The sequence below is a fragment of the Pelophylax lessonae genome, assembly GCF_965119305.1.
Source record: "Pelophylax lessonae genome assembly, chromosome: 6".
In the NCBI taxonomy this organism is placed as follows: domain Eukaryota; kingdom Metazoa; phylum Chordata; class Amphibia; order Anura; family Ranidae; genus Pelophylax; species Pelophylax lessonae.
Genome location: NC_138773.1, coordinates 23,133,823 through 23,161,168, shown reverse-complemented (window position 1 = coordinate 23,161,168; position 27,346 = coordinate 23,133,823). Strand labels below are relative to the sequence as shown.

General features: G+C 44.7%; 1 protein-coding gene across 1 annotated transcript in view; it reads right to left on the bottom strand.

The window, feature by feature from the left end:
* Positions 1–27,346, bottom strand: part of LOC309558489 (uncharacterized protein) — a gene marked incomplete at its 3' end in the record, with an annotated part of 129,305 nt that extends 101,959 nt beyond the window's left edge. The window contains exon 1 of the mRNA XM_082261558.1: positions 22,642–27,346. Coding sequence (XP_082117684.1) covers positions 22,642–27,308 — 4,667 coding nt within the window. The 5' untranslated portion in view covers positions 27,309–27,346. The remainder of the gene's footprint in view (positions 1–22,641) is intronic.

The window sequence follows — 27,346 nt, the reverse complement described above, 5'->3', positions numbered from 1 at the left end:
GAGGAAACCCAGCCAATGTGTCCCAGTGGGAGGGCATACTTGCAATGCATCCTGGGATTGCTCATAAAAGTGGAGGGGGCATTTGACAGGGCATCTTTGGTGGGAAGCAGAGTTCCAGGAGGAGGCAGATGGCTGTCTCTCCTCCTGCTGTATGAGGAAAGAGGTCTTAGGCAGTCGGCCTAGTGAACCAGGTATGGAGCTGACCTGCAGAGGATCCAGTGAAGCAGTGGTGGAGCTGCTGGCAGAGTCTCTCGGGGAAAACAGGGTCTGTAAGTAATAAGGGACTTGCCAAAGGGTCTGTCCAGGAAGGGGAACCACTCCAGTGAAGTCAGGGGATCAGGGAGTCAGCTCACACAGAGAGTTACAGTAAAGGGGGTTCCCTGTAGAGAACCCTGAAGAATACGGGCAAAGGAGGTACCAGGAAGGGCCATGAAGAGTGTTCTACAGCACAGTATAGCTTATCTAAAAACTTCTTCACTGCATAGTCAAGGTGAAGCAGTGGCCTTGTGGCATTCAGTTATTCAGCAGTCCCAGCAAATTGTGCATAGTTATTCAAGTTGGAGTATCCCACTCATCCCTTCTCCTATCCCAGTTCTCAAATAAAACTCCAAAAAACCAAAACCCCTAGACTGTTTTCTGAGTGAGCCAAGTACTTTGAACATGCTGTATTGTCAAGTTGTTGCTAAGGGTAACCCAGGGGAAGCCGTAACCAGAAGCTCCCAAGGGAGTAGTGCTACACAGTTTTGGTGTATTAACTGGGAACTTGAGAGGAGAATGGTAAGGTGTGATGGATGGTAACAAGCTTAATATTGTTAACTATTAATGCAAGCATTTATTCAGTGAAAGGAATTCAGAAGGAGAAATAGCCTGCTGATAGAGGGAGCAATGATGGTGGCAGGTGATGGAGATCTTGGGGGTGAGGGAACAGCTTAGTACTTCCGGTTCCCCACTAAGTGGTTGGGCCTCCATATTGGAGGCTATAGTATATTGGAGACTAATGTAAACAGCCTGCTCAGTCACCCAGCACTGCTGCACTGCTTAGTGATCTGTGTGCATTCCAAAACCCGGACGTTCTGGCCGACCGTGATGTCACACCAGAACTGGAAGTGACGACACCCACGGAGCCTGGACTAGTTTTACTAATCACATCTTCAGGAAGCCACCATAGCTGGATGACTAAGCAGGCTGTTTACATTAGTGCCAAGCCAAGCTTGGGCACATCAACAAGTACAATACTTTATGTGTTTTTATACCTTGGCTTAAATAAATACTACACTATGCGTACCTTTATGGTTTGATGTAATGGTTTCTCTGGAGTACAAATAGAAGAACTCAGGGGAGTCTGAAGATCTGCAGATGTACAGTGAGGTAAACAAGTATTTGATTCTTCTGCTGATTTTGTATGTTTGCCCACTGACAGAGAAATGATCAATATATAATTTTAATGGTAGGTTTATTTTAACAGTGAGAGACAGAATAACAGCAAAAATATGCAAAAAAACTAAATGCATTTTAAAACATTTATGAATTGATTTGCATTTTAATGAGTGAAATAAGTATTTGATGCCCTATCAATCCGCAAGATTTCTGTCTCCCAGGTGTCTTCTATACAGGTAATGAGCTGAGATTAGGCACATGCTCTTAAAGGGAGTGCTCTTAATCTCAGCTTGATACCTGTATAAAAGACTCCTGTCCACAGAAGCAATTAATCAAATCGATTCCAATCTCTCCACCATGGCCAAGACCAAAGAGCTGTCCAAGGATGTCAGGGACAAGATTGAAGACCTACAAAAGGCTGGAATGGGCTACAAGACCATCGCCAAACAGCTTGGTGAGAGGGTGACAACAGTTGGTGCAATTATTCCCAAATGGAAGAAACACAAATACACTGTCAATCTCTCTCAGTCTGGGGCTCCATGCAAGATCTCACCTCGTGGAGTTTCAATGATTATGAGAACGGTGTGGAATTAGACCAGAAACACACGGGGGAATCCTGTCACTTATCTCAAGGCAGCTGGGACCATAGTCACCAAGAAAACAATTAGTAACATACCACGCCGTCAAGGACTGAAAACCTGCAGCGCCTGCAAGGTCCCCCTGCTCAAGAAAGCACATGTACAGGCCGTCTAAAGTTTGCTAATGCACATCTAAATGATTCAGAGGAGAACCGGGTGAAAGTGTTGTGGTCAATGAGCCCAAAATCAAACTCTTTGGCATCAATGCATCTCAGCGTTTTTGGAGGGGTTGCTGGCTATGACTCCAAGAACACTATCCCCACTGTCAAATATGGAGGTGGAAACATTATGCTTTGGGGTTTTTTTTCTGCTAAGGGGACAGGACAAGTTCACCGCATCAAAGGGACGATGGACGGGGCCATGTACTGTCAAATCTTGAGTTCCCCCTTTGAGAAAGCTATGGGTGTTCGTAGCGCAAAGCGTCAGGGTAAAGCCGTATTGACGTCACTTCCGGTCCTCGGCCGAGACCGGAAGCTTCGGATCGCACCGCATCGGCGGTTTGTGTAACTGTCTGCACGCTATTATCTTCTATAATGTGAGTAGCCTGTACTACTATTTTTTAATAAAAGTTACCCTATGTTTCTGCACCATGAGAGCCTCTCTTTGCTTGAGCACCAATACAGGAATTAAGGCACTTTGAGTTTCCTAAGCTGTTATACCCCCATTGTTTGATCCATTGCTGCTGGAGGACGCTAGGCAGTTGGCGGACGAGTTGAGAGGGTGGCCAGGATATTTCATAGCTAACGCTCAGTCTGAGTGTTGTGGAGGTGAGCAGCCACTGCACTCTGTGTCTGGATTGTGAGCTCACCGGGATACACTCACCCTGCTGTGTCTGGATTGTGAGCTCACCGGGATACACTCACCCTGCTGTGTCTGCAAAGCGCACTTCACCATTAGAGTGCATTGAAAAGATCACTTTATATAGAAGATTTTGTTGGCACCTTGCACCTTAATCACTTTATTGGGACTATTTGTATTCTTTATTTTTAGATGTTCAGACTCAGTTGGTGGACATTTTAAGCACGTTCTAGCAGATTACTGCTACACATTTTTTTTTGGAATTTTTTTTGGAATTTATTTATTTTTGGTCACTTTGCTTATGATCAACATCTACATTGTTATGTGCTATATTATAATTGTTTGATCATATAGGAGTTGCACATTATTTTGTTTTGCATGATCAGTCACTTGTGATTGCACTAGTTTATTCACCTGTTTTACTTTTGATTGGATGACCATCTGCATATACTGTATACATTTTGTGATTGCACCAGTTTATTCACCTGTCTTACTTTTGATTGGATGACCATCTGCATATACTCTATACATCTCTTCATTCACTATCACCATTATTATTTCACCTTTTTTATTTTTCTACTCACACATTCATTAGATATTGATCTACAGATCATTTTGATCCAAAGACACGGGTTGCTTATTTAGTTAGAAAGAGTGGTCCCCCTCATTGAGAGTTGAGCGCTGATTCTTCTAGCTTTTATTGATTGAGAACCTCCTTCCATTAGCCAGGGCGTGGAAATGGGTCATGAATGGGTATTCCAGCATGGCAATGACCCAAAACATGCAGTCAAGGCAACGGATCAGGAAGAAGCACATTAGGATCATGGAGTGGCCCAGCCAGTCTCCAGAACTTAATCCCATAAAAACTATGTGGAGGGAGTTGAAGGTTCGAATTACCAAATGTCAGCCTCAAAACCGTAATGCAAAGGATCTGCAAAAAGGAGTGGGACAAAACCCCCTCTTAAGATGTGTGCAAACCTAGTTGCGAACTACAAGAAATGTCTGACAAGGGTTTTGCCACTAAGTACTAAGTCATGTTTTGCGAAGGGGTCAAATACTTATTTCACTCATTAAAATACAATACAATTTATAACGTTTTAAAAATGCGTTTTTCTGGATTTTTTTGTTGTTATTCTGTCTCTCACTGTTAAAATAAACCGACCATTAAATTTATAGACTGATCATTTCTTTGTCAGTGGGCAAATGTACAAAATCAGCAGGGGATCAGATACCTTTTTCCCTCACTGTATGGTGTGATCGGTTTGGGGGAGTAAACTCAATTCGCTTATAGACTTTTAGTAATATAAAGGTTGCTGGACTGATGGTGAGTGTGTTATTCACACAGAGTTTGGTGATTTGTGGTGGCACAGCTGCAAGATTTTAAGAGCACACTAAGAATTCAAATGGATGATGGTGGTTTGCATTGCATAATTCAAATACAAAGTGCTGCGCTAATAACAAGTGTATGAGAAATTCAGTAATTAGAAAAATAACATCAGTGGCATATGAATTATACAAAAAATACTTTTTATAAACAAAGTGTGAACACCAATAAACAGTGTGGAAAGTGATTCTTCAAAAATATGTGTATAAAATTCCTATAAAAGTCCTTCTGCCAAGTGTGAAAAAAGGAGGAATCCAAAGATAGGGGTTGTGACACCCAGAAGATATTTACACAGAAGGATTACCAAATAGCCAGCGATCCCCCTTATTCAGGGAGATCAGTGAGCACTTAAATCAGAGAACTCCACTGTAGGTAGAGCAAGCATCAATTCCAATGGCTCCAGGCAGCCCATTCACAGGTCTAACCCTTCAAAGAGAACATCTACCGTATTCATGCTCACGTCAATTCTTTTGACCCCAATTACTGCTGTCCCAACGATCATAGTCAGAAACAGGCCAAATGGAACTGCAGACAGTGGTGTAAAGACCAGAAGTGAGAGGTATATGAATGGGCGCTTTTCCAAGTATTGTCCAATGGGGGAGCTCATGAAGGTGATCACCGGAGCAGCATCTGAGTAGTGAGGAGACTGTTAGGCAGGGCAGCGGTATAGCAGCACTTGGAGGACCAATTACCAGAACTATGCCACAGCTCTAGAGTCTCAGCGATATTGTAACCAACAGCAATATCCCTGTTCTGGTCCTCCTCATCAGGCATCACTCCATAGGCTTATGGGCTTTACACCAAAGTACATTTTATTTATTTTGAAGTATTGTTCATTAAATGTAAGTGTTAGCGCCTTCTGCTTTTCTTCTTTTTCATATTTTTGGAGCGATACATACCAGTTTTCACTTTAAAGGTGGCAGCTTTATGGTTTTATTTCTAAGCAGGCACCTTTACTGATATTATTCCTTCAAATAATGTAGAGCTCACACCTTTGAGTAATAAATACTCATATTAAACTACGTTAACAACTTGACCCCCTTTTTGCAATTTGGCTCTGCGCTACTTTGACTGCTAATTGCCCGGTCATGCAATCCTGTACCCAAACAAAATTTGTGTCCTTTTTTTCCCCACAAATAGAGCTTTATTTTAGCGGTATTTGATCACCACTGAGATTTTTATTTTTTGCGATATAAACGAAAAGTCTAAAAATGTTGCAAAAAAATGATATTTTCTATTTTTTGTTATAAAAAATATTCAATAAACCCAATTTTTGTCATACATTTAGGCCAAAATGAATTCAGCTACATGTCTTTGGTAAAAAAGGGTGTATATTGGCTTGCGCAAAAGTAGTAGCATCTACAAACTATGGTATAGATACTGGAATTTACGCAGCTTTTACTTTTACTGCCTATCTCATCTCTTGAGGTGATAAACTGGCAGGGCAGTACAACCCCCCCCACCCCCCCACTCCCAAAATTACCACTTTTTGGAAAGTAGTCACTCCAAGGAATTTGATGAGAGGCATGTTGAACCCACTGAATATTACATTTTTTGTCACAAGTGTTTGAAAAATGACAGAAAAAAAAAGCTGCGTACAGGTCCCAAAAACCAATTACCGCCTTCGGGATTTCAAATGGCGTAAATTGCCCATTTTACTTCCTCTCTACATTTCACAGTTTCGGAGGCCCTAAAATACCACAACAGCACAAATCCCCCCCCCCCGCCCAAATGAACCCTTTTTGGAAAGTAGACACCCCAACCTATTTGCTGAGAGGCATGTTGAGTATTTTGCAGATCTCCCTTTTTGTCACAAAATTTTGAAATTTGAAAAAAGAAAATAAAAAAATACATTTTCCTTTTCTTTCTTAATTTTCCAAAAAATTGTGGCAACAAATGAGATCTGCAAAATACTCACCATGCCTCTTAGCAAATACCTTTAGGTGTCTACTTTCCAAGAAAGGGTCATTTGGAGGGGGGGGGGGGTTGTGCTATCTTGGCATTTCAGGGCCTATGAAACTGTGATGGGTAGTGAGGAAGTGAAATGAGCAATTTACAACCCAGAAAGCCTGAAGGTGGTGATTGGTTTTCAGGGTCCTGCACATGGCTAGACTGTCAAAAAGTCTCACACACATGGTATCTCCGTATTCCGGAGAAGCAGCAGATTGTATTTTGCGATGTAATTCCATATACCCATGGCATGTTTGAGCAATTTATTATTTAACTGGCAAAAAAAAAACATAAAACATTACATGGATGCAACATGCCTCTCAGCAAATAGCTTGGGGTGTCTACTTTCCAAAAAGGGGTCATTTGGGGGTGTTTGAACTGTCCTGGCATTTTTTGCTCAACATTACAAGCTTATGCCACACATCACCCACTCTTCTAACCATATGAAGCAAAACCTTTTCTGACACTTTTTGTTTCCATAAAAACATTTTTTTTTATTGCTTTTACTTTAAACTAGTGATAGACTAATATTGTTTTTTTATTGTTGATACCGATATTTTGGTCATCGCATATTGGTATCGGCCAATATTGGCAGATTTTTTTGTACATTAAAAATTTTCTTTTTTTTTTTTTTTTTTTTTTTTTTTACAAACCCCTCCTCTGCACTTAAAAGCATTCAAAACGCCAAGTTTGGCTGTTTTGAATGCTGTAATTTTCTTGAATTTGGGACTGATTACCCGGATGATGTCATGACATCACTTCCGGGTTTTTACATGGAGACACGATCAGAGCCGAATGCGGCTTGGATTGGGTCTTCTCTTCGGTGGCCATGCAGGCTGGTTGCCCAGGAGACCCTGGCGAGCCTTGGAAGGTTGCGGGAGGGGGGACATCCCCTCCCGCTCCTTGTAATGACTGCCTAGCGGCTTTTCAGCCACATCGGTTGTCATTACAAGACACTCGACCATCAGTTATGGACGCCGATCCCGGGGTGATGCCTCTAGCTGCAGGCATCACTCTGGTACAAGCACTTTTCCGAAATATCGGCAATATCAGTAACCTCAGGGGCCGATTCCGATATTTCGGGGAAAGTGCATATTGGCCCCCGATATATCGGCTTTGCCAATAATCGGTCGATCCCTAAGCCCCAGAGTATTTGGCTGCTCAAAGACCAGGGCCTATTTTGCGATTCTGCACTGCGTGAATTTAACGGACAATTGTGCGGTCGTGCGATGCTGTACCCAAATTAAATTGACATCCTTTTTTTGTCACAAACAGAGCTTTCTTTTGGTGGTATTTGATCACCTGTGCAATTTTTACTTTTTGCGCTATAAACAACAAATAGCGACTATTTTGAAAAAATAACAATATTTTTCACATTTTTTTATATGAAATTCCCCCCCAAAAAATGTAAAAATCTAATTTTTTGGTGAAAAAAATCACAATAAGCGTATTTTGATTGGTTTGCGCAAAAGTTATTGCGTTTACTATCTAAGGGAAAGATTTATGTCATTTTTATTGTTTTTTTTTTAACTAGTAATGGCGGTGATCTGCGATTTGTTTTGTGGGACTGCGACTTTGCGGCGGACAGATCGGACCCTTGACTGATACTTTTAAAGCTTTTGGGGGGACCAGTGACATTACTACAGTAATCAGTGCTAAAAATATGCACTGTTACTGTAATAATGACACTGGCAGGGAAGGGGGTTAACATTGTGGGTGATCAAGGGGTTAAATGTGAGCCTAGGGGAGTGATTCTAACTGTGGGGGGAGGGCTTCTGAAATGACGTATATAGAAGGATCACATGGGCTCTATAGTCTTTGCAGGGAGAAGAACGGTCGGCTGTGTTTACAACAGCTGACCGTTCTTCTCTCTCAGCGGGGAGCGATCGCGGGTGTCAGGCGGCAATCGGAGCCACCTGCCCCATGCATCGGCTTCCCCACTGACGAGCGGGGGTGGGAGCGCGCGGCTGGCGGCGCATGGTCGCCCCCTAGCCTCCTGAGAGCGAGCAACATAGACCTACGTTGCGTTGCCCAGGAGCGGCTGCCTGCCACAATAAATCTGGGGTAGGCGGTCGTAAAGTGGTTAATTTATTTTAGAAAACCTAGATAACAATCCAACATGTTTCAAGAGCTATAAATTGTCTTTTTCATCAGGGCTCAAAATGCTGTTCATAATTATGGATGAGCTGAGCCTACCTGAGTACAGTTTGAGGCAGGTTTGGCAAACTTTATTGAAGTGCAAACTTTGAAGTCAACAGGAGCTGAATGATAAAAACCAATACAGGCGGTCCACCGGATTACAAACAAGATAGGGTCTGTAGGTTTGTTCTTAAGTAGTGTTGAGCGAACACGGACTGTATTATTCGTGTTCGTACCGAATAATTGGATTTTTGTTACCCGAACACGGACACTTTACTGTATATTCGGGTAAAAATCCGTGTTCGGTCGTTTTATTTCCGGGTTTTGCATGCTTTGGCGCGCTTTTCATGGCGGGCTTTCAACAGCCAATCAACAAGCGTTTAACTGGTGTGCCTTAAGCCATCCCAGCCATGCCTACAAATGTATCAGTAGCTGTGATTGGCCGTCTGAAGCATGTGACCAAGTCTTTATAAGTTCGAGGCAGCGCCGCAGCGGCGTCATTCTGCTGCTTAGATCAGGGAGAGAGCACACATCAACGTGCTGGCTGCTGATTTTAGGGACAGACAGGAAAAAAAACATTTGTGTCCGGATAGAATTGAGGGACAGGTCGGAGTGTTTTAGGCAGGGCGAGTTGTAGGCATTTTAGGGAGAGGCTGCTGCTGATTTTTAGGGAAATTGTGTTCTACAAACTACAATCGATATTGCTGTGTGGGGTCTGCACTTAGTCCTGATCTACGATCTCTTCTCAATCCTGTTAGGGATAGAGTCTGCTGAATTTTAGGGAAAGTGTGTTCTAGAAACTACAATCGATATTGCTGTGTGGGGTGGGGTCTGCACTCTGCACTCAGTCCCGATCTACGATCTCTTATCAATCCTGTTAGGGATTAGAGATGTATAGAACTGTTCGCCGGCGGACAGTTCGCGTTCGCCGCTGCGGGCAAACATATGCGATGTTCGGTCCGCCCCCCATAATACATCATTGAGGCAAACTTTGACCCTGAACTTTACAGTCAGCAGGCACATTTCCAGCCAATCAGCATACCTCCCTCCCACACCCCCCCACCTCCTATAAATAAGCAAGGGCAGCATCCATCTTAGATCATTCTGAAGCAGTGTGTGTAGTGAGAGTAGGGAGAACTGCTGCTGCTGCTGCTGCTGCTGCTGCTGCTGCTGCTGCTGCTGCTGCTGCTGCTGCTGCTGCTGCTGTTAAGCTAGGGACAGTTAGTCAGTGTTCCTGGTCTTGCAGTGTTCTTGGTCCACTACTGCTGTAAGGACAGCACCCCAAAAAGCCCTTCTAAGGGCTGGTATTTGTGTAATTTTTTATATACATATATATATATATATATATATATATATATATATATATATATATATATATATATATATCTAGCGTCCCCAAAAGCCCTTTGAAGGGCTGGTAATTGAGTTTTTTCTTCTTATATATATATATATATATATATCTATCTAGTGTCCCCAAAAGCCCTTTTAAGGGCTGGTAATTGAGGATTTTTATTTATTTATATATATACATATATATATATATATATATATATATATATATATATATCTAGTGTCCCCAAAAGCCCTTTTAAGGGCTGGTAAGGTAATAGAGTTTTTTCTTTTTATATATATATTGTACACTGCAGTTGCCTGCCCGCTGTGTGTGAGAGGCCAGAGACCTACCACAGACTGTACTGTGTGCACACCACACTCATTTCGGGTGGCACAGGCACAGTACCTTGCATTTTAAAAAATATTTTTTTTTTCCTCTGTCATAATTGCAGTGAGTGCTGTGTCAGGTCCACAGAGTGCACTGTACCCACTGCAGTGCACTGCCCACCACTGATATATATACGGTGGCACAGCATCTTGTTGCAAATTGAAAAAAAAAAAATATTTTTTATTATTGCAGTTGCCTGGGCTGCCAGTGACTGTCAGGTCCACAGAGTGTACTGTGCCCACTGCAGTGCCACTGTGTGCCCACCCACCACTGATATATAAGGTGGCACAGCAGCTTGCAAAGTAAAAAAAATATATATTTTTTTTAATTGCAGTTGCCTGGGTGCCAGTGACTGCTGCCAGGTCCACAGAGAGTGTTCTGTGCCACTGCCCACCCACCACTGATATATAAGGTGGCACAGCAGCTTGCAAAGTAAAAAAAAATATATATATTTTTTAATTGCAGTTTCCTGGGTGCCAGTGACTGTCAGGTCCACAGAGTGTACTGTACCCACTGCCCAACACTCCTATAGGGTGGCACAGCACCTTGCACTCATAGTACACAACACATTAAAAAAAAAAATGACAGGCAGAGGCAGGCCACCCCGCAAGGGCTGTCGTGGTCGTGGTGCTGTGATTTCCTTAGGCCCTAGAATAATGCCCAGTGTTCAGAGGCCACCACAGACCCTGAACTCAAAAAATTCTGAGGACATAGTTGACTGGCTTACACCCAATCGTCTACAGCTTCCGCTCGGAACCTTAATGCACCATCCTCCTCCAGCTCAGCTTCGGGCACCTCTCAATTTACCACTCACCAGCCCGCCGGCACCACCACCAACACTAGCACCACAGCCGCTCCACTTGATCCGTCAGAGGAGTTATTTTCACATCAGTTGGAAGAAATAAGTGATGCGCAACTATCAGTGCCAGAGGATGTAGATAACGGGATATGTCTCAGTCAGGCAGCATTATACACATGGACGTACATTGTGATGATGATGATGATGATGTTGTACCTGCTGCTGCTGCCTTTGCTGAGTTGTCAAGTGAAGCGGCTGATGATGACGATGTGTCTGTGGATGTCACCTGGGTGCCTGCTCGAAGAGCAGAAGAAGAGGGGGAAAGTTCAGATGGGGAGACAGAGAGGAGGAGGAGGAGACGAGTTGGAAGCAGGGGGAGGAGGTCATCGCAAGGAGCTAGTGGCGCAGTCAGACAGCATGTAGATTCGGCACCCGGGGTCAGCCAGACAGCATGCCAATCAACGCAAGCTGTTGCCACCACCAGAATGCCGTCCTTGCAAAGCTCAGCAGTGTGGCATTTTTTTGTGTGTCTGCCTCTGATATCAGCGATGCCATTTGTAACCTGTGCCAAAAGAAACTGAGTCGTGGGAAGACCAACACCCACCTAGGTACAACTGCTTTGCGAAGGCACATGATCTCACATCACAAACGCCTATGGGATCAACACATGAGTAAAAGCAGCACACAAACTGAAAGCCACCATCCTCCTCCTGGTCCAGCATCTTCAGCCACGTCAACCACTGCTGTCCTCCATTCCCCCTATCAACAACCCGCCCCTCCGCCTCTCACCTTCAGCAGTTCCTGCTCACCTGCCCACAGTCAGGTGTCTGTCAAGGAAATGTTTGGGCGTAAGAAGCCAATCTCACAGAGTCACCCCCTTGCCCGGCGTCTGACAGCTGGCTTGTCGGAACTCTTAGCCCGCCAGCTTTTACCATACAAGCTGGTGGAGTCTGAGGCCTTCCAAAAATTTGTCGCTATTGGGACACCGCAGTGGAAGGTACCCGGCCGAAATTATTTTTCACAAAAGGCAATCCCCAACCTGTACTCTATTGCGGAAAAGGAAATCATGTCACGTCTGGCACACAGTGTTGGGTCAAGGGTCCATCTGACCACTGATAGCTGGTCTGCAAAGCACGGTCAGGGCAGGTATATAACTTACACTGCGCATTGGGTAAACCTGCTGGCGACTGCCAAGCATGGAATGCGTGGCTCTGCTGCAGAGGAGTTGGTGACACCGCCACGACTTGCAGGCAGGCCTGCTGCCACCTCCTCTACTCCTCCTACTCCATCCTCTTTGCTAACCTCCTCGGCTGAGTCCTCTTCTGGTGTTGCGTCTTGTCCACACCAACTGCACCCCCCCAGCTCCCCAGGGGCTATTCCACATGCCGGATACGACAGTGTCACGCTGTCTTGGGGTTGACTTGCCTGAAAGCAGAGAGTCACACCGGACCAGCACTACTGTCCGCCCTGAACGCACAGGTGGATCAGTGGCTGACCCCGCACCAACTGGAGATCGGCAAAGTGGTGTGTGACAACGGCAGCAATTTGTTGGCGGCATTGAATTTGGGCAAGTTGACACATGTGCCGTGCATGGCACATGTGTTGAATCTGATTGTGCAACGTTTTGTGCCCATGCTTACAGGATGTCCTCAAGCAGGCCAGGAAGGTGTGTGGCCATTTCAGGCGTTCCTACACGGCCATGGCGCACTTTGCAGATATTCAGCGGCGAAACAACATGCCAGTGAGGCGCTTGATTTGCGACAGCCCGACACGTTGGAATTCAACACTGCTAATGTTCGACCGCCTGCTCCAACAAGAAAAAGCGGTCAACGAGTATTTGTATGACCGGGGTGCTAGGACAGCCTCTGCGGAGCTGGGTATTTTTTTGCCACGTTACTGGACGCTCATGCGCAATGCCTGTAGGCTCATGCGTCCTTTTGAGGAGGTGACAAACCTAGTGAGTCGCACCGAAGGCACCATCAGCGACATCATCCCATATGTTTTTTTCCTGGAGCGTGCCCTGCGAAGAGTGCTGGATCAGGCTATAGATGAGCGTGAAGAGGAAGAGGAAGAGTTGTGGTCACCATCACCACCACCAGAAACAGCCTTACCATCGATTGCTGGACCTGCGGCAACACTGGAAGAGGAGTGTGAGGAAGAGGAGTCAGAGGAGGAATGTGGCTTTGAGGAGGAGGAACACCAACCACAGCAGGCATCCCAGGGTGCTCGTTGTCACCTATCTGGTACCTGGGGTGTTGTACGTGGCTGGGGGGAAGAACACACCTTCAATGACATCAGTGAGGACGAGGAATTGGACATGAGTAGCTCGGCATCCAACCTTGTGCAAATGGGGTCTTTCATGCTGTCATGCCTGTTGAGGGACCCTCATATAAAAAGGCTGAAGGAGAACGACCTGTACTGGGTGGCCACGCTACTAGACCCCCGGTATAAGCAGAAAGTCTGTGATATGTTACCCAATTACCGGCAGTCGCAAAGGATGCAGCAGCTACAAAATAAGTTAAAAAGTATGCTTTACACAGCATATAAGGGTGATGTCACAGCACAACGGGAATCCAACAGGGGAAGAGGTGAAAGTAATCCTCCTCCTACCACCACAACCACGCCGGCAAGGACAGGACGCTTTACAGACGTCTTGTTGATGGAGGACATGCAGAGCTTTTTTAGTCCTATGCATCGCCACAGCCCTTCGGGGTCCACCCTCAGAGAACGACTCGACCGACAGGTAGCAGACTACCTTGCCTTAACTGCAGATATCGACACACTGAGGAGCGATGAACCCCTTGACTACTGGGTGTGCAGGCTTGACCTGTGGCCTGATCTATCCCAATTTGCCATTGAACTTCTGGCCTGCCCCGCTTCAAGTGTGCTGTCAGAAAGGACCTTCAGCGCAGCAGGAGGTATTGTCACTGAGAAGAGAAGTCGCCTAGGTCAAAAAAGTCTTGATTACCTCACGTTTATTAAGATGAATGAGGCATGGATCCCGAAGGGACTGACAGTGGGGGATGCATTTGACTAAAAAAGGCCTGGTGATGACTGAGATGCCTTGGCCTAAAAATGGTACACGCGCTGCTGTCTTTAATCATTCTCTGCATGCCGGATGACTTACGTGACGTCTCCGCCACCAACTACGGTTCAAGCCGCAATGTTTAAGTGCACTTTCTGCCTTGAAAACCTCAATTATTCAGGCCGCTGCTACAGCAGCGGCTGCAACAATAGCTACTTTTTCATGCATGTGTACATGCCTAATTTTTCTGGCCTCTGGTGCTACACTGTGGCTGCAAAAGAACAAAAAACAAAAAAAAAGGCACATACATGTGTCAATTCCCCTTTGTGATCGTTACCTTGTCGTGGTGAAGGGGCTTGCGTATCACAATGAAGCGATCACCTCTAGGAGTGTGTTGGCACACCCCAGATGATAAGGTTGTTGCTTCATTGTGAACAGACCAAAAGCGATCAGCATGATAATTTTTCATAGAAAAAACATTCATTTTCTTTCATTCTTTCTGCGGAGCTGGGTATTTTTTGGCCGCGTTACTGAATGCTCATGAACAATGGCTGTAGGCTCATGCGTCCTTTTGCGGAGGTGACAACCCTGGTGGTCAGTCGAACCCAAGGCAACATCATCGACCTCATCCCATAAGCGTTTTTTCTGGAGCGTGCCCTGCGAAGAGTACTGGATCAGGATGAGCATGACGAGGAAGAGTTGTGGTCCCCATCACCACCAGAAGCAGCCTTGTCGTTGTCAATTGCTGGACCTGTGGCAACGCAGAGAGAGGAGTCTGAAGAAGAGAAGTCAGAGGAGGAAGGTGGCTTTGAGGAGGTGGAATACCAGCCACAGCAGGTGTCCCAGGGGGCTTGTTCTCACCTTTCGGGGACCCTTGGTGTTGTACGTGGCTGGGTGGAGGAAGAGACCTTCAATGATGTCAGTGAGGACAAGGAACGGGACATGGCTAGCTTGGTATCCAACCTTGTGCAAATGGGGAGTTTGCGGTTGTGCAAATTGACTGACTGACTGTTGTTAAACGGGGAGTTTGGTCTGTCAGAGTTTGGTCTGTCACTGTGAAGCGGGCGTAACCATTACACTACTTGACCGATAAAACATCATACCTGATCGTATTCACACACTGGATGTTTTAAAGCACGTTATTCCAAACAATTTAGGAATGTTAGGTGATTTTTGCCCTTTATGGATCAAAACCCGACTCTGCGTCAACTACGTAATTTTCCATGGGAGTTTTGCCATGGATCCCCCTCTGGCATGCCACAGTCCAGGTGTTAGTCCCCTTGAAACAACTTTTCCATCACTATTGTGGCCAGAAAGAGTCCCTGTGTGTTTTAAAATTCGCCTGCCTATTGAACTCAATGGCGGTTCGCCCGGTTCGCCGGTTCGCGAACATTTGCCGATGTTCGCGTTCGCCGTTCGCGAACGCCGAATTTTAGGTTCGCGACATCACTATTAGGGATAGAGTCTGCTGAATTTTAGGGAAAGTGTGTTCTACAAACTACAATCGATATTGCTGTGTGGTGTGGGATAGGAGATAGGCAGGTGTCAGTGATCCACATCCATTTTGCTGTGTGTGGGCTGCAGTGAACACAATCTTTTTGGGGTGCAGTGAACACAATCTTGGTGCAGTGAACACAATCTTTTTGGGGTGCAGTGAACGAAATCCTTTTGGGGTGCAGTGAACACAATCTTTGTGGGGTGCAGTGAACACAATCTTTTTGGGGTGCAGTGAACAAAATCCTTTTGGGGTGCAGTGAACACAATCTTTGTGGGGTGCAGAGAACACCATCTTTTTGGGGTGCAGTGAACAAAATCCTTTTGGGGTGCAGTGAACACAATCTTTGTGGGGTGCAGTGAACAAAATCCTTTTGGGGTGCAGTGAACACAATCTTTGTGGGGTGCAGTGAACACAATCTTTTTTGGGTGCAGTGAACACAATCTTTGTGGGGTGCAGTGAACACAATCTTTGTGGGGTGCAGTGAACACAATATTTGTGGGGTGCAGTGAACAAAATCCTTTTGGGGTGCAGTGAACACAATCTTTTTGGGGTGCAGTGAACAAAATCCTTTTGGGGTGCAGTGAACACAATCTTTGTGGGGTGCAGTGAACACAATCTTTTTTGGGTGCAGTAAACACAATCTTTGTGGGGTACAATGAACACAATCTTTGTGGGGTGCAGTGAACACAATCTTTTTGGGGTGCAGTGAACAAAATCCTTTCGGGTGCAGTGAATACAAAATTTGTGGGGTGCAGTGAACACAATCTTTGTGGGGTGCAAGGAACAAAATCCTTTTGGGGTGCAGAGAACACAATCTTTGTGGGGTGCAGTGAACAAAATCTTTGTGGGGTGCAGTGAACACAATCTTTTTGGGGTGCAGTGAACAAAATCTTTTTGGGGTGCAGTGAACACAATCTTTGTGTGATGCAGTGAACACAATCTTTTTGGGGTGCAGTGAACGAAATCCTTTTGGGGTGCAGTTAACACAATCTTTGTGGGGTGCAGTGAACACAATCTTTTTGGGGTGCAGTGAACAAAATCCTTTTGGGGTGCAGTGAACACAATCTTTGTGGGGTGCAGTGAACACAATCTTTGTGGGGTGCAGTGAACACAATCTTTTTTGGGTGCAGTGAACACAATCTTTGTGGGGTGCAGTGAACAAAATCCTGTTGGGGTGCAGTGAACACAATCTTTGTGGGGTGCAGTGAACAAAATCCTGTTGGGGTGCAGTGAACACAATCTTTGTGGGGTGCAAGGAACAAAATCCTTTTGGGGTGCAGAGAACACAATCTTTGTGGGGTGCAGTGAACAAAATCTTTGTGGGGTGCAGTGAACACAATCTTTTTGTGTCATGCAGGTGACCTGAGTAGTTTGGAGGAAGAGGCGGTGGTCGCACAGAGCCACCAGCACAGCAGAAGAGGGAGCAGGGTGCAGAAGCGGAGCGGCCGTGCCCTAGACACTACGCCCGCTACTGCCCAACGCAGCAAGGGAACGAGCGCAGCAAAGTCAGCTCAAAGGAGTTCTCTAGCGTGGAAGTTCTTTAGAAAATGTGCTGATGACAGGACACGAGTGGTTTGCACCCTGTGCAATCAGAGCCTGAAGCGAGGCATAAACCTTCTCAACCTGAGCACAACCTGCATGATCAGGCATCTAAGTGCAAAGCACGAGCTGCAGTGGAGTACACACCTTCAAAACCAAGAAACGTCTCTGGCTCATCCTGCTTCCTCTTCTGCTGCAGTCTCGGCCGCTCCAGCCACATCTGTAGTGATACCGGCACCTGCCACCCCGCAAACAGACGATCTGTCAGCAACACCACCACCTGGGTCACCAACGACCATCTCCACAATGTCCCGTGGAAGTGTTCAGCTTTCCATCTCCCAAACACTTGAGAGGAAGAGGAAGTAACCCCCTACCCACCCGCGATCCCTGGCCCTGAATGCCAGCATTTCAAAATTATTGGCCTTTGAAATGCTGTCATTCCGTCTGGTGGAGACGCACAGTTTTAAAAACCTTATGTCGGTGGCTGTCCCACAGTACGTCGTGCCCAGCCGCCACTACTTTTCCAGGCAAGCCATCCTATCCCTGCACAACCAAGTGGGGGAAAAAATCAGGTGTGCACTGCGCAACGCCATCTGTGCCAAGGTCCACCTAACTACCGATACGTGGACCAGTAAGCATGGTCAGGGGCGTTATATCTCCCTAACGGCACACTGGGTAAATGTAGTGGCGGATGGGCCTGAGGCGGATAGCAATTTGGCGCATGTCCTTCCACCACCGAGGATTGCAGGGCGCTTCAGTTTGCCTCCTGTTCCTAACTCCTCCTACTCTGCTTCCTCATCCTCTACCGCCTCCTCATCCGGACAGCGTAACACCTTCACCACCAACTTCAGCACGGCCAGGGGTAAAAGCCAGCAGGCAGTTTTACAACTTGCCTGTTTGGGGGACAAACCACACACCACGCAGGAGTTGTGGAGGATCATGGAACAGCAGACAAATGAGTGGTTGCTGCCAGCGAGCCTCAAGCCTGGCCTGGTGGTGTGCGATAACGGGCGAAATCTCATAGCAGCTCTGGGCCTAGCCGGTTTGACGCACATCCCTTGCCTGGCGCATGTGCTGAATTTGGTTGTGCAGAGGTTCCTTAAAAACTACCCCGATATGTCAGAGCTGCTGCAGAAAGTGCGGGCCGTCTGTGCGCACTTTCGGCGTTCTCACCCTGCTGCTGCTCGCCTGTCAGCGCTGCAGCGTAACTTCGGCCTTCCCGCTCACCGACTCATATGTGACGTGCCCACAAGGTGGAACTCCACCTTGCACATGCTGCAAAGACTGTGCGAGCAGCAGCAGGCCATAGTGGAGTTTCAGCTGCAGCACGCACGCGTGAGTCGCTCTGCAGAACAGCACCACTTCACCACCAATAACTGGGCCTCCATGCGAGATCTGTGTGCCTTGTTGCGCTGTTTTGAGTACTCCACCAACATGGCCAGTGGCGATGACGCCGTTCTCAGCTTAACTATCCCACTTCTATGCCTCCTTGAAAAAACAATTCGGGCGATGATGGAAGAGGATGTGGCACAGGATGAGGAGGAGGAGGAGGAGGATGAAGAGGTAACATTTCCAAGGCTTTCAGGGCAGTCATTCGCAAGGGGCTCCGAGGGTGGGTTCCTGCACACACAAACGCCAGGGACACAATTGTCCAGCAGGGGCACAGTTCTGGAGGATGAGGAGGATGAGGAGCTGGAGGAGGAGATGGAACTGGTGCGTGGCTGGGGGGATACAGAGGACACGGATGATACACCTCTCACAGAGGACAGCCTTTCGTTGCCTCTGGGCAGCCTGGCACACATGAGCGATTACATGCTGCAGTGTCTCCACAACGACCGCCGAGTTGCCTACATTCTAACTTATGCTGATTACTGGGTGGTCACGCTGCTGGATCCCCGTTACAAGGACAACATACCGTCCTTAATTCACTCACTGGAGCGCGATCGCAAGATGCGCGAGTACAAGCGCACGCTGGTAGACGCGATGCTGCTGGCATTCCCATCTGACAGCGGGGCCACAGTGGAAGCACAAGGCAGAGGAGGAGGTCCTCCAGGGCACCGCCAGCACCTCAGAAGGCAGGGTTAGCATGGCCGAAATGTGGAAAAGCTTTGTCAGCACGCCACAACAAACAGCAGCACCAGCAGCTCAGATGGAACATCTTAGCAGGAGGCAGCATTTTACCAACATGGTGGAGCAGTATGTGTGCACACGCCTAGACGTACTGAATGAGGGGTCTGCCCCCTTCAACTTCTGGGTCTCCAAGTTGGGCACATGGCCTGAGCTTGCCCTTTACGCCTTGGAGGTGCTGGCGTGCCCTGCAGCCAGTGTATTATCTGAACGGGTATTTAGCACGGCTGGGGGCGTTATAACAGACAAGCGCAGCCGCCTGTCCAGAGACAATGTGGACAAGCTCACGTTCATTAAAATGAACCAGGCATGGATCCCACGGGACTTTTCCGTACCTTGTGCAGAATAGCAATGGATACCGACTTTACCCACCCATTGTTCCATTTTTGCTCTTTCTCACTCTTTTGGGGTGTACCCTCATTTAAATTTGTGAAAAAAGCAGTGTTGGCTACTTCGTCCTCCTCCTCAGGGCCAGATTAACGTAGGGGCTATTGGAGCTGCAGCTCCAGGCCCCTACCTTTTATATAGGCCCCGGGTTGGCCATATTCACTGTTACCGCTCTTCTGTCACTTGTAAACACAGAAGTCTGGCTTCTATGCTCGCTTCCCCAGGCAGCACCCTCAGAACCTCCCCACACAGCGCGAAGGCCGGACAAGGAGGGACAGTTGCCGATGCATGGATGTGTTTATGGGCTTCAGAGACAGCATCCCATGTTGAATTAGGCATGCATGGCTGCACCCTTCCTCCTCTGGGTGCATGCCAAGGCACGGCCCTTAAGGCCCTTCAAAATCCTCAGCACCAAGCCCATGATGCTCTTAATCCTTCCCTGGTCCTCCTCCACCGAGAAATGGAGCAGAGCAGGTCCGAGGGAGATCTTTCCCATCTCCTCACTGGCAAACAGAGCGATAATGCTATGTGCCCTAGGTGATTAGGGTGTGCCCAGGTACACCCGGCACACCCTGTGCACACGCCTATGACACCGCCACATCCACCACCACCTCAACCTCCCTCCTACTCCATATGGGCCTCGTCCTTCATAGATGAAGAACATTGTTTTATTTTTCTGTTTTTTTTTTGTTGTTTTAAGTTATTTCCCTATCCACATTTGTTTGCAGAGCACTTGCCATGCTCTTAACTACGTTTTGCTGCCATTTGCAGCACTCTAGCCCTTTCCATTGGTGTTTTAGAGCCATTTTAGTGCCTGAAAGTTCGGGTCCCCATTGACTTCAATGGGGTTCGGTGTCCGGGAAAAGTTCGGCAAAAGTCCGGGACACGGACCCGGACTTTTTTTTAAAGTTCGGCCGAACCCGTCGAACACGGAAATCCAGGTGTCTGCTCAACTCTATTCTTAAGTCAAATTTGTTTGTAAGTCGGAACAGATACATTTTGTAAGTGTAGCTCCAGTCAAAATTTTTTTTTTTTACGTTTTTTGGATAGCATAGGGAAGGGTTAACACCCCTGTTTGTTTTGCTGTCTGTACCCCTGTTCAGAAGATTTCACCTCACTTTCTGTCCCTGTGACAAATAGATTTTGAAAATGTTGGGTTGTTGTGGAAACAAGGATTATTGATAAAGCTTCAGTGGAGACACCTATTTCCAATGAGAACTCTTACAGGAGTGAATTTCCCTTCCTAGGGGGAGATTTCTCCTCACTTCCTTTTGTCTCCCTCCGTTTGTAAGTAGGAGTCGTTTGTAAGTCGGATGTTTGTAACCCGGGGGGGACTGCCTGTAATTATTATTTTCTAGGCTAATAGATGAGGAATTGTTAAACAAATAGCATGGGGGCTGGGGGCTGCCCTGGGGAACATGTACCAAACAAAAAAAATTACCATTTTTAAAAAATACTTATTGAACAAATTAAATATAACGGAAGAAAAATATTGTTTAAATTGTTGGCAAATGAGACAGTTCCCAACTGCTTTACTTCTGTTCGTAAAAAAAAAGCAGGTGGGGATTTCCTTTCTCTAAATGAAAAACTTATCCTAGATGAGGGTCTGCTATAGATGTTAATTGGGGGATATCTTGTTGATGATATTGATGTGGACAAAAAACTTTTCCACACAACCCAGGCTCAGTTTAAGTCCAGCCCCTAAATACTTCCCCCCTACTCATTCACAAAAAAGTGCAAACAGCAAAAAGATTCACAGACTTTTTGGCAAGCCCTTTAATAATAATAATAACAATAATAATAATAATTAAAAAAAATTCCAAGATGTAAATTCATTGCCAATCATGGCATCCAGTGATGCATATGTACATTAATCATGATGAAAGATTCTCATCAACCTGGCTCACTCTCGCTGAATGACCTCTCCCAGGCCGCTACGTTAAATGTGAACAAAGGGGCGGTTCTCCTGGGTGACATTTGGTGAGTGATGTCAGCACTATCCCTGCCCCCTTGTTTATATTGCTGGGGATTTCCAGCCAGTAAATGTATGGGACTGGGTATTGTCACTGGTTGCTAAGGACATGGCACCTGCCTCCTCCCCAAAGCGGTTGTATACCCTGCTAGGTGATTTTTACCCACAGCTAAGCCTAAAATACGGCTTACTTGTAGGTAACATGAATATCTCCTAAACCTGCACAGTTCAGGAGATGTTCACCCTGCATGCAGCTGCTGACATCAGCAGCGCATGGGCTCTGAACTTCAGAGCTCCTTGCCGGAACGGAGGGCTCCCGCGCTTGCGTGCGGTAGTGACTTCATCGCTGCTCCGGTCACTTACAGCGACGGAGCCTGCAAATCTGGAAGAAACGCCGGGGGAAACATGTCAGCTCCCTCAGCGGTGACCAGGTGCCTCTGCGGGGGTTTTGTTGTAAGGTAAGTATTTTTATAATGTGCTAGTATACGATGCATATTAGCACATTATGCTATTGTCGTGCATGTGTTATTTTTTTTTATTTTTTCAGCGGTTTGACCATTTACAGGAAGGAAGTTATCATATATGGTAGCAGAAGAAATACTGCTACTTTATATGATTTTTGGCTCCCATGGAAAAAAAAGTCTGCCTTTCAAACTAATGCCCCAACGGCCAAAGTGGGATCTGAATCTTTGTTTGAACTGAACCTTGAGCTTCTCATTCATGATGATATGGTGGATTCATGTAGATTAGGAAGCTCTGGAGTTAAACTGAATGCCCAGTCAAATATCGTATTTCCAGTTTGGATATGGTGGGGAATGATTAGAATTCTTTCGGGTTTTCACTGCTATCTGGAGCTCCCTTCGAGAAAATCTCAGACGGAAAGTAAGGAAAAAGCTTCAATTTCAATTCATACATTTTTTTCTGCGTTTTTTCCTCATTCCCTGTTTGGTGAGTTCATTGTCGTCAGGACAGTAATTAAGAACAAATCTTTAAAATTGAAAGTAAAAACCTGACAGGGATTTTATCTCTACTCAAACTATACAAAATAAAACACGACTGGCAAGTTGCATGCTTGAGAAAGCTTCATATTATTACAAATTTAATTTACGTCACCATTTCAAAATCTATTTGAGTACACCTTTCCATTAACAGCAATTTTTGCACTGAACAAGGGTGTACTTTATAGCCCCCATATTGTGTTAGATTGCTCTCTTGGATTTTTAAGATAATAAATATTTTCGGACTCTAAAACCTCTGATGTGATGCTTCTGTTCTCCTACACCACTACACCACCACAAATTTTGTAGAGAAGCTTGAAATGTTAAATTCTTTCTTCAAGCTGCGAAGAGCTTGCTCTTTGGTTATTTGTCTCCAGATTTCTGGAAGCTCAGCTGGTTCTGCATCATACAGTTCTGCAAAGTTTTTATTAAACTTCACAAAGACATACTTCCAGTAATCTGAGCTCTCAATACTGGCATCGGGCTGAATATTCCAATCTGGATATATTCCGCTATATTCTTTGCATGGATGCCATGTCCATTCTGTGTCTACACTTCTAAATGTACAGTTAGCTACAACATGAGTGGAACAGATGCTAACAATGAGGGTCTTATCTTCATCCCACCTGTAGTTTCCCAACCCTTGGGACCTGTGCATAGATGCTCCATGCATCCTATGGTCTTCACCACTGAGCTCACAGGGAACTTTGCAGAAGGGACACTGCTTTCTACAACCAACCACCTTCCTGACCAATTCATCCTTAGGTTTCACAGTGACTGAGTGAAGTATAGAACTCAGAGTCATGGATTTAAGTTCTAATTGGATTTGTCTTTGTGTTTCCTTGAGGTAGTGTTCAATTTCGAATGAAAACTTCTCAACATTCCCTGTGTAGTGAAATGTGATGACTTTCATCTCTTCCTGTGAAATCACTAAATCTTTTTTTAAGAGTTCACAGAAATTCTCCAAAAAACTTGGCACAGTTTGACTTTTCCGGCATCTTTCATTTTTAAGGACTGTTGTTATTTTCTTATTAATAGATGACAGAATATGTTCCTGCAAGGTTTCTAAAGTGGGCGAATTGCAGTATTTGCTTGTGATGTGGGTTGAGATCCATGTGTTTACAAAATTTTCATAAGAATTGATGTATTCATCATATTTTTGGAATGACATTTCTTCTAGCAGCTCCTCCAAAACAGTACCCTGGAAACAACTTCTGCTGCTAAATGTGAAAGTTTCTTGATCGCCTAAAATCTCATCCACTATTTTTTGTCCAAGATGTTTAAAAAGATAATCTAATATTGCTGGTTTCAAGCAGAGCTCACAAAAACGATTAGCTCTGCTTGGTTCTATCTCCTGGAACATACTGCGAAATGTAGCCAAGTATTGAACTTTTAGTTTTTCAAGGCAAAGTTTAGGGTCATTCTCTTGAATAAACTTGTCATGTAGCATCTGGAAGGCTTGAGATGCTTTTCCAAAAATGGAAAGTTTGAGATCCAGCTCAAACTCCGAAGTAAAGTGAAACTTTTTTACATCTTTACTGTTTAGCTGTGTATTGATCTTGTACAGAAGTTCTTTAGAATATATTTCATTGTAATCCCCCGAGGAAGAAATCTTCTCTTTTACATACTTGTCACTCATTTCAATGATGGACTTAGCTAGAGCGCCAATCTTGCCATTAAGTTCTTGCTGAACAAAAATTGATTTTTGTGGAAATGAGGTCCATGCCAGATCAATGTACAGTATATCCATTGTAAAACCTTTCTTTGCATATTCACTTAAACTTTTAACCTTGATTAACTTTTCGTTTATTTGAGGTCCTTTACTGCTCATGTCATTTTGGAGAAGGAGGAGGATAGAATGATCCACATTACATCTCTTAAGTTGTTCCAACTGTAAATCGGAAGTGTTCTTCCACACCAAATTAAATTCCTCTTGAATTTCTTGTTCACTTACTTCACGATTATTCAGTCTATATCTTTGCAGAAGATTTGTTATTTCATTTTCAATCAATGTCTGGGACGTTCTTTGAATGTCCTGGATTTTAATTTTCACCTTCTGGATGCGTACAGCCTCATGGCACTTGCTAAGAGCATTTATTTCAAGTTTTGTTCTTAGGCTCTTTATACTTAATTTGAAATCTTCTCTGTGTCTTTCAATGAGATTAGTATTTTCAGTGTTTTCAAAATATTTTTCTAGTGATGCGATCATTTTATTTTCTTCTTCCAGAAGAATTCTCTGCAACTCTTCTGTGTTACTTTCACGTAACTCTTCAAACTGATTTCTAATGTTATTTTCTTCACTGATCACCCAGTTGTGAATTGTTTTACAGAAATCCCATTCCCATGAGGAGTACTGTACTGATAATTTATTGTAGGCTTTGGCCACCAGGCTGTTTCTAAAACTGAAGATGAATTTCTCATGTTTGACCGATCTCCATAAACTTTCTATCCAGGTAATAAATTCAGATATATTTAAAGTGTTGTTATTCGATTTCTGAGCTTCCATAAATTCAAACAAATACATTTTAAGCTCATGTACATTTGAGCTGTAGCCAAGATTTACTGGAGCCATTGGTGGGTCTCCCTGCCACAGGCCAGATATGTACCAGTTGTCTTTATTTAAATCATACGTCATCACATCATTGAAATTTGATATCCCATATTTTTTCTCCATTTTAGCAGCTACCTTTGTCATTTCATTTAGCTGTTCTAGTAGTAACTTCCTATGTCTCATGTTCTGATCATTAGCAGATACATCACTGACATTCTGATGTAAGAGCTGGCAGTTGTGTTTCATTCCTATTTCTTTCATCCTAAGAAAAGCATGGACCACGATCTGTAAAACGTCCTTCATTTCTTCTGTGTTTTCCATGGCCATATTGACTATGGTAATATCACTCAATCCCACCACAAATGTGGCTAGTTCATTGTCATGTTCATAGCTACCCTCCAAAGAGGCCAACTCTGGAGCTTTCAACCCTTCAGTATCGATTACCAGGATGAACTGACAGCCCAGCTTTTCCTGAAAGTCTTCTTTCACATTAAGAAGAGTCATGAAGGCTCCTCGTGTGCATCTTCCACTGGCCACCGGAAACTGCAGACCGAACATGGTGTTGAGGAGGGTGGATTTTCCTGTACTCTGCACTCCCAGGACAGTTATTACTCTCAGTCTGCAATGTCCCCCTGTTTTCTTGTCTAGCTCATTAAGGACATCTGTTATCCATTGCAAGGGAATGTTGGAGGCATCACCATCAATCAGCTCTAATGGAAACCCATCCAAAAGAAGATCAGCAGCTATTCTTGGAAGGTCAGCAAATTTCTTCTTGTTTTGGCCAACTCCTGTATCTTTTGCTATGGAGCATTCAGCTTCATAAAACTGGCCCATTTCACGTAGAAAGTGCTCCACTCCTAAACAGCTAGCAGAGATTTTCTGATCTAAGTCCCTAAGTTCTTTTTTGTTTTGGGCCAGATTATTACATTTCTCCTTGTAGTTTGCCTGCAGGTTAGACAAATTGTCTCTAGCAATTGCATCAAGGTTAAATTTCATCCATTTTAGAAAATATTGCCTCTCTTTTTGAGACAAATCAGTTAAAGCTTGGGTAAAAAGCCCTATACCCTTGGGAACTTTATGTTCAGATTGTTTTGCATGAAGGGAATTACGCTGTTCTAAGAGATAAGACTGATGCGTGTCTGCGTCGTGTTCTCCTTGGTTTTTCATTCTACAAAGTTCTTTATCTATTTCGGACAATTGTTTCCAAAGATGTCCTTGTAATTTCATAGTTGTCATTTTATACTCTGCCACATCTTTTATTTCTCGAGTGATTTTATTTGCATGGTCTCTTCCTTTCTGGCATTCATCAGTGCTTTCATCTGTCACAAAAGGATGCCCACTGATATATTTTGGTAAATCTTTCAGTTTTGTAGATTTGCAGGTGCTCTCTATAATTTGTTTAATTTTCAGTTTGATTTTGTTAGTTAACACAACATCATTTTCTGTCCTCTTCTTCAGGATAACATTTTCTCTGTCAATTCTTAATACTGGAAGAAGGTCCCGTAGATGTTTTTGCGTCTTTTTGTCAATATCTTTTCCTGAAACCGGAGTAACAACTACACAAAACTTGGTGTCACTCTGACTGCATTTTGATAACAGCTGAAATTCCCTCTCATCGATTGTCTCAATAAATATAAATACAGCTGATGAAACTTCTGCTAGGAATGTGAACTGGTCCCAGCTGGGCTCCAGGTCTCCACGTAGGTTGGTAACTGAAAAGGGTTCTGGAAAAACATCAGATTTACCAGAGGGAAAATACCAGGACATTTCCACAAGTCCCTCAGATATTTTTCTCTCAAGGTTGCCGCCATCCACATTGTCATGTATAAAGAAGTTGTGATTCTGCTGAACTGGATTTAGAACTTGATTTAAGATTTTAGTTTTTGACAACTTGGTTTTCCCCAATCTTACAAAGGAAAGGATTGGCATGGAAATATTCACCACATTTTCTTCTCTGAACCCTTTACTGTCAGCTAGAGACTGAGGTCTCCACTTTTTCACAATGTCCCTCATTGCCCACAGCATGAATGTGCATTGCGACCCATCAATAGCTGGGGAGAGCAGTAGAGGGACAGAAAATTGACACATGGCCATTTTGGTTACAATTTCTTGCTGTAGAAAATGATCTGAACAATGCAGGAGAACACACAGGACATCCAGGGGGTGAATGAAAGGTGCATTTTCTGTATCTTTATCAATACCAAAAAAATCATCTTCATCTCTGTCCAGATCAGACAAATCTGTATCGAGCTGAGTGTACCTTGCCGTGCTGTCCAGAGCCATGATCTTCCTCAGAGTACACCAGGGTACATCTTCTATTTTCTTTGGTTTATTGTCCTTATGGATCTCTGGCCTAACTTCTAGAATGTCCCTTAATGACAGCTTTGAAACAAAATAGTTTTTCATCTTCAGCTGGGCAAGAAGACGTTTAAAGGACTCTCCTT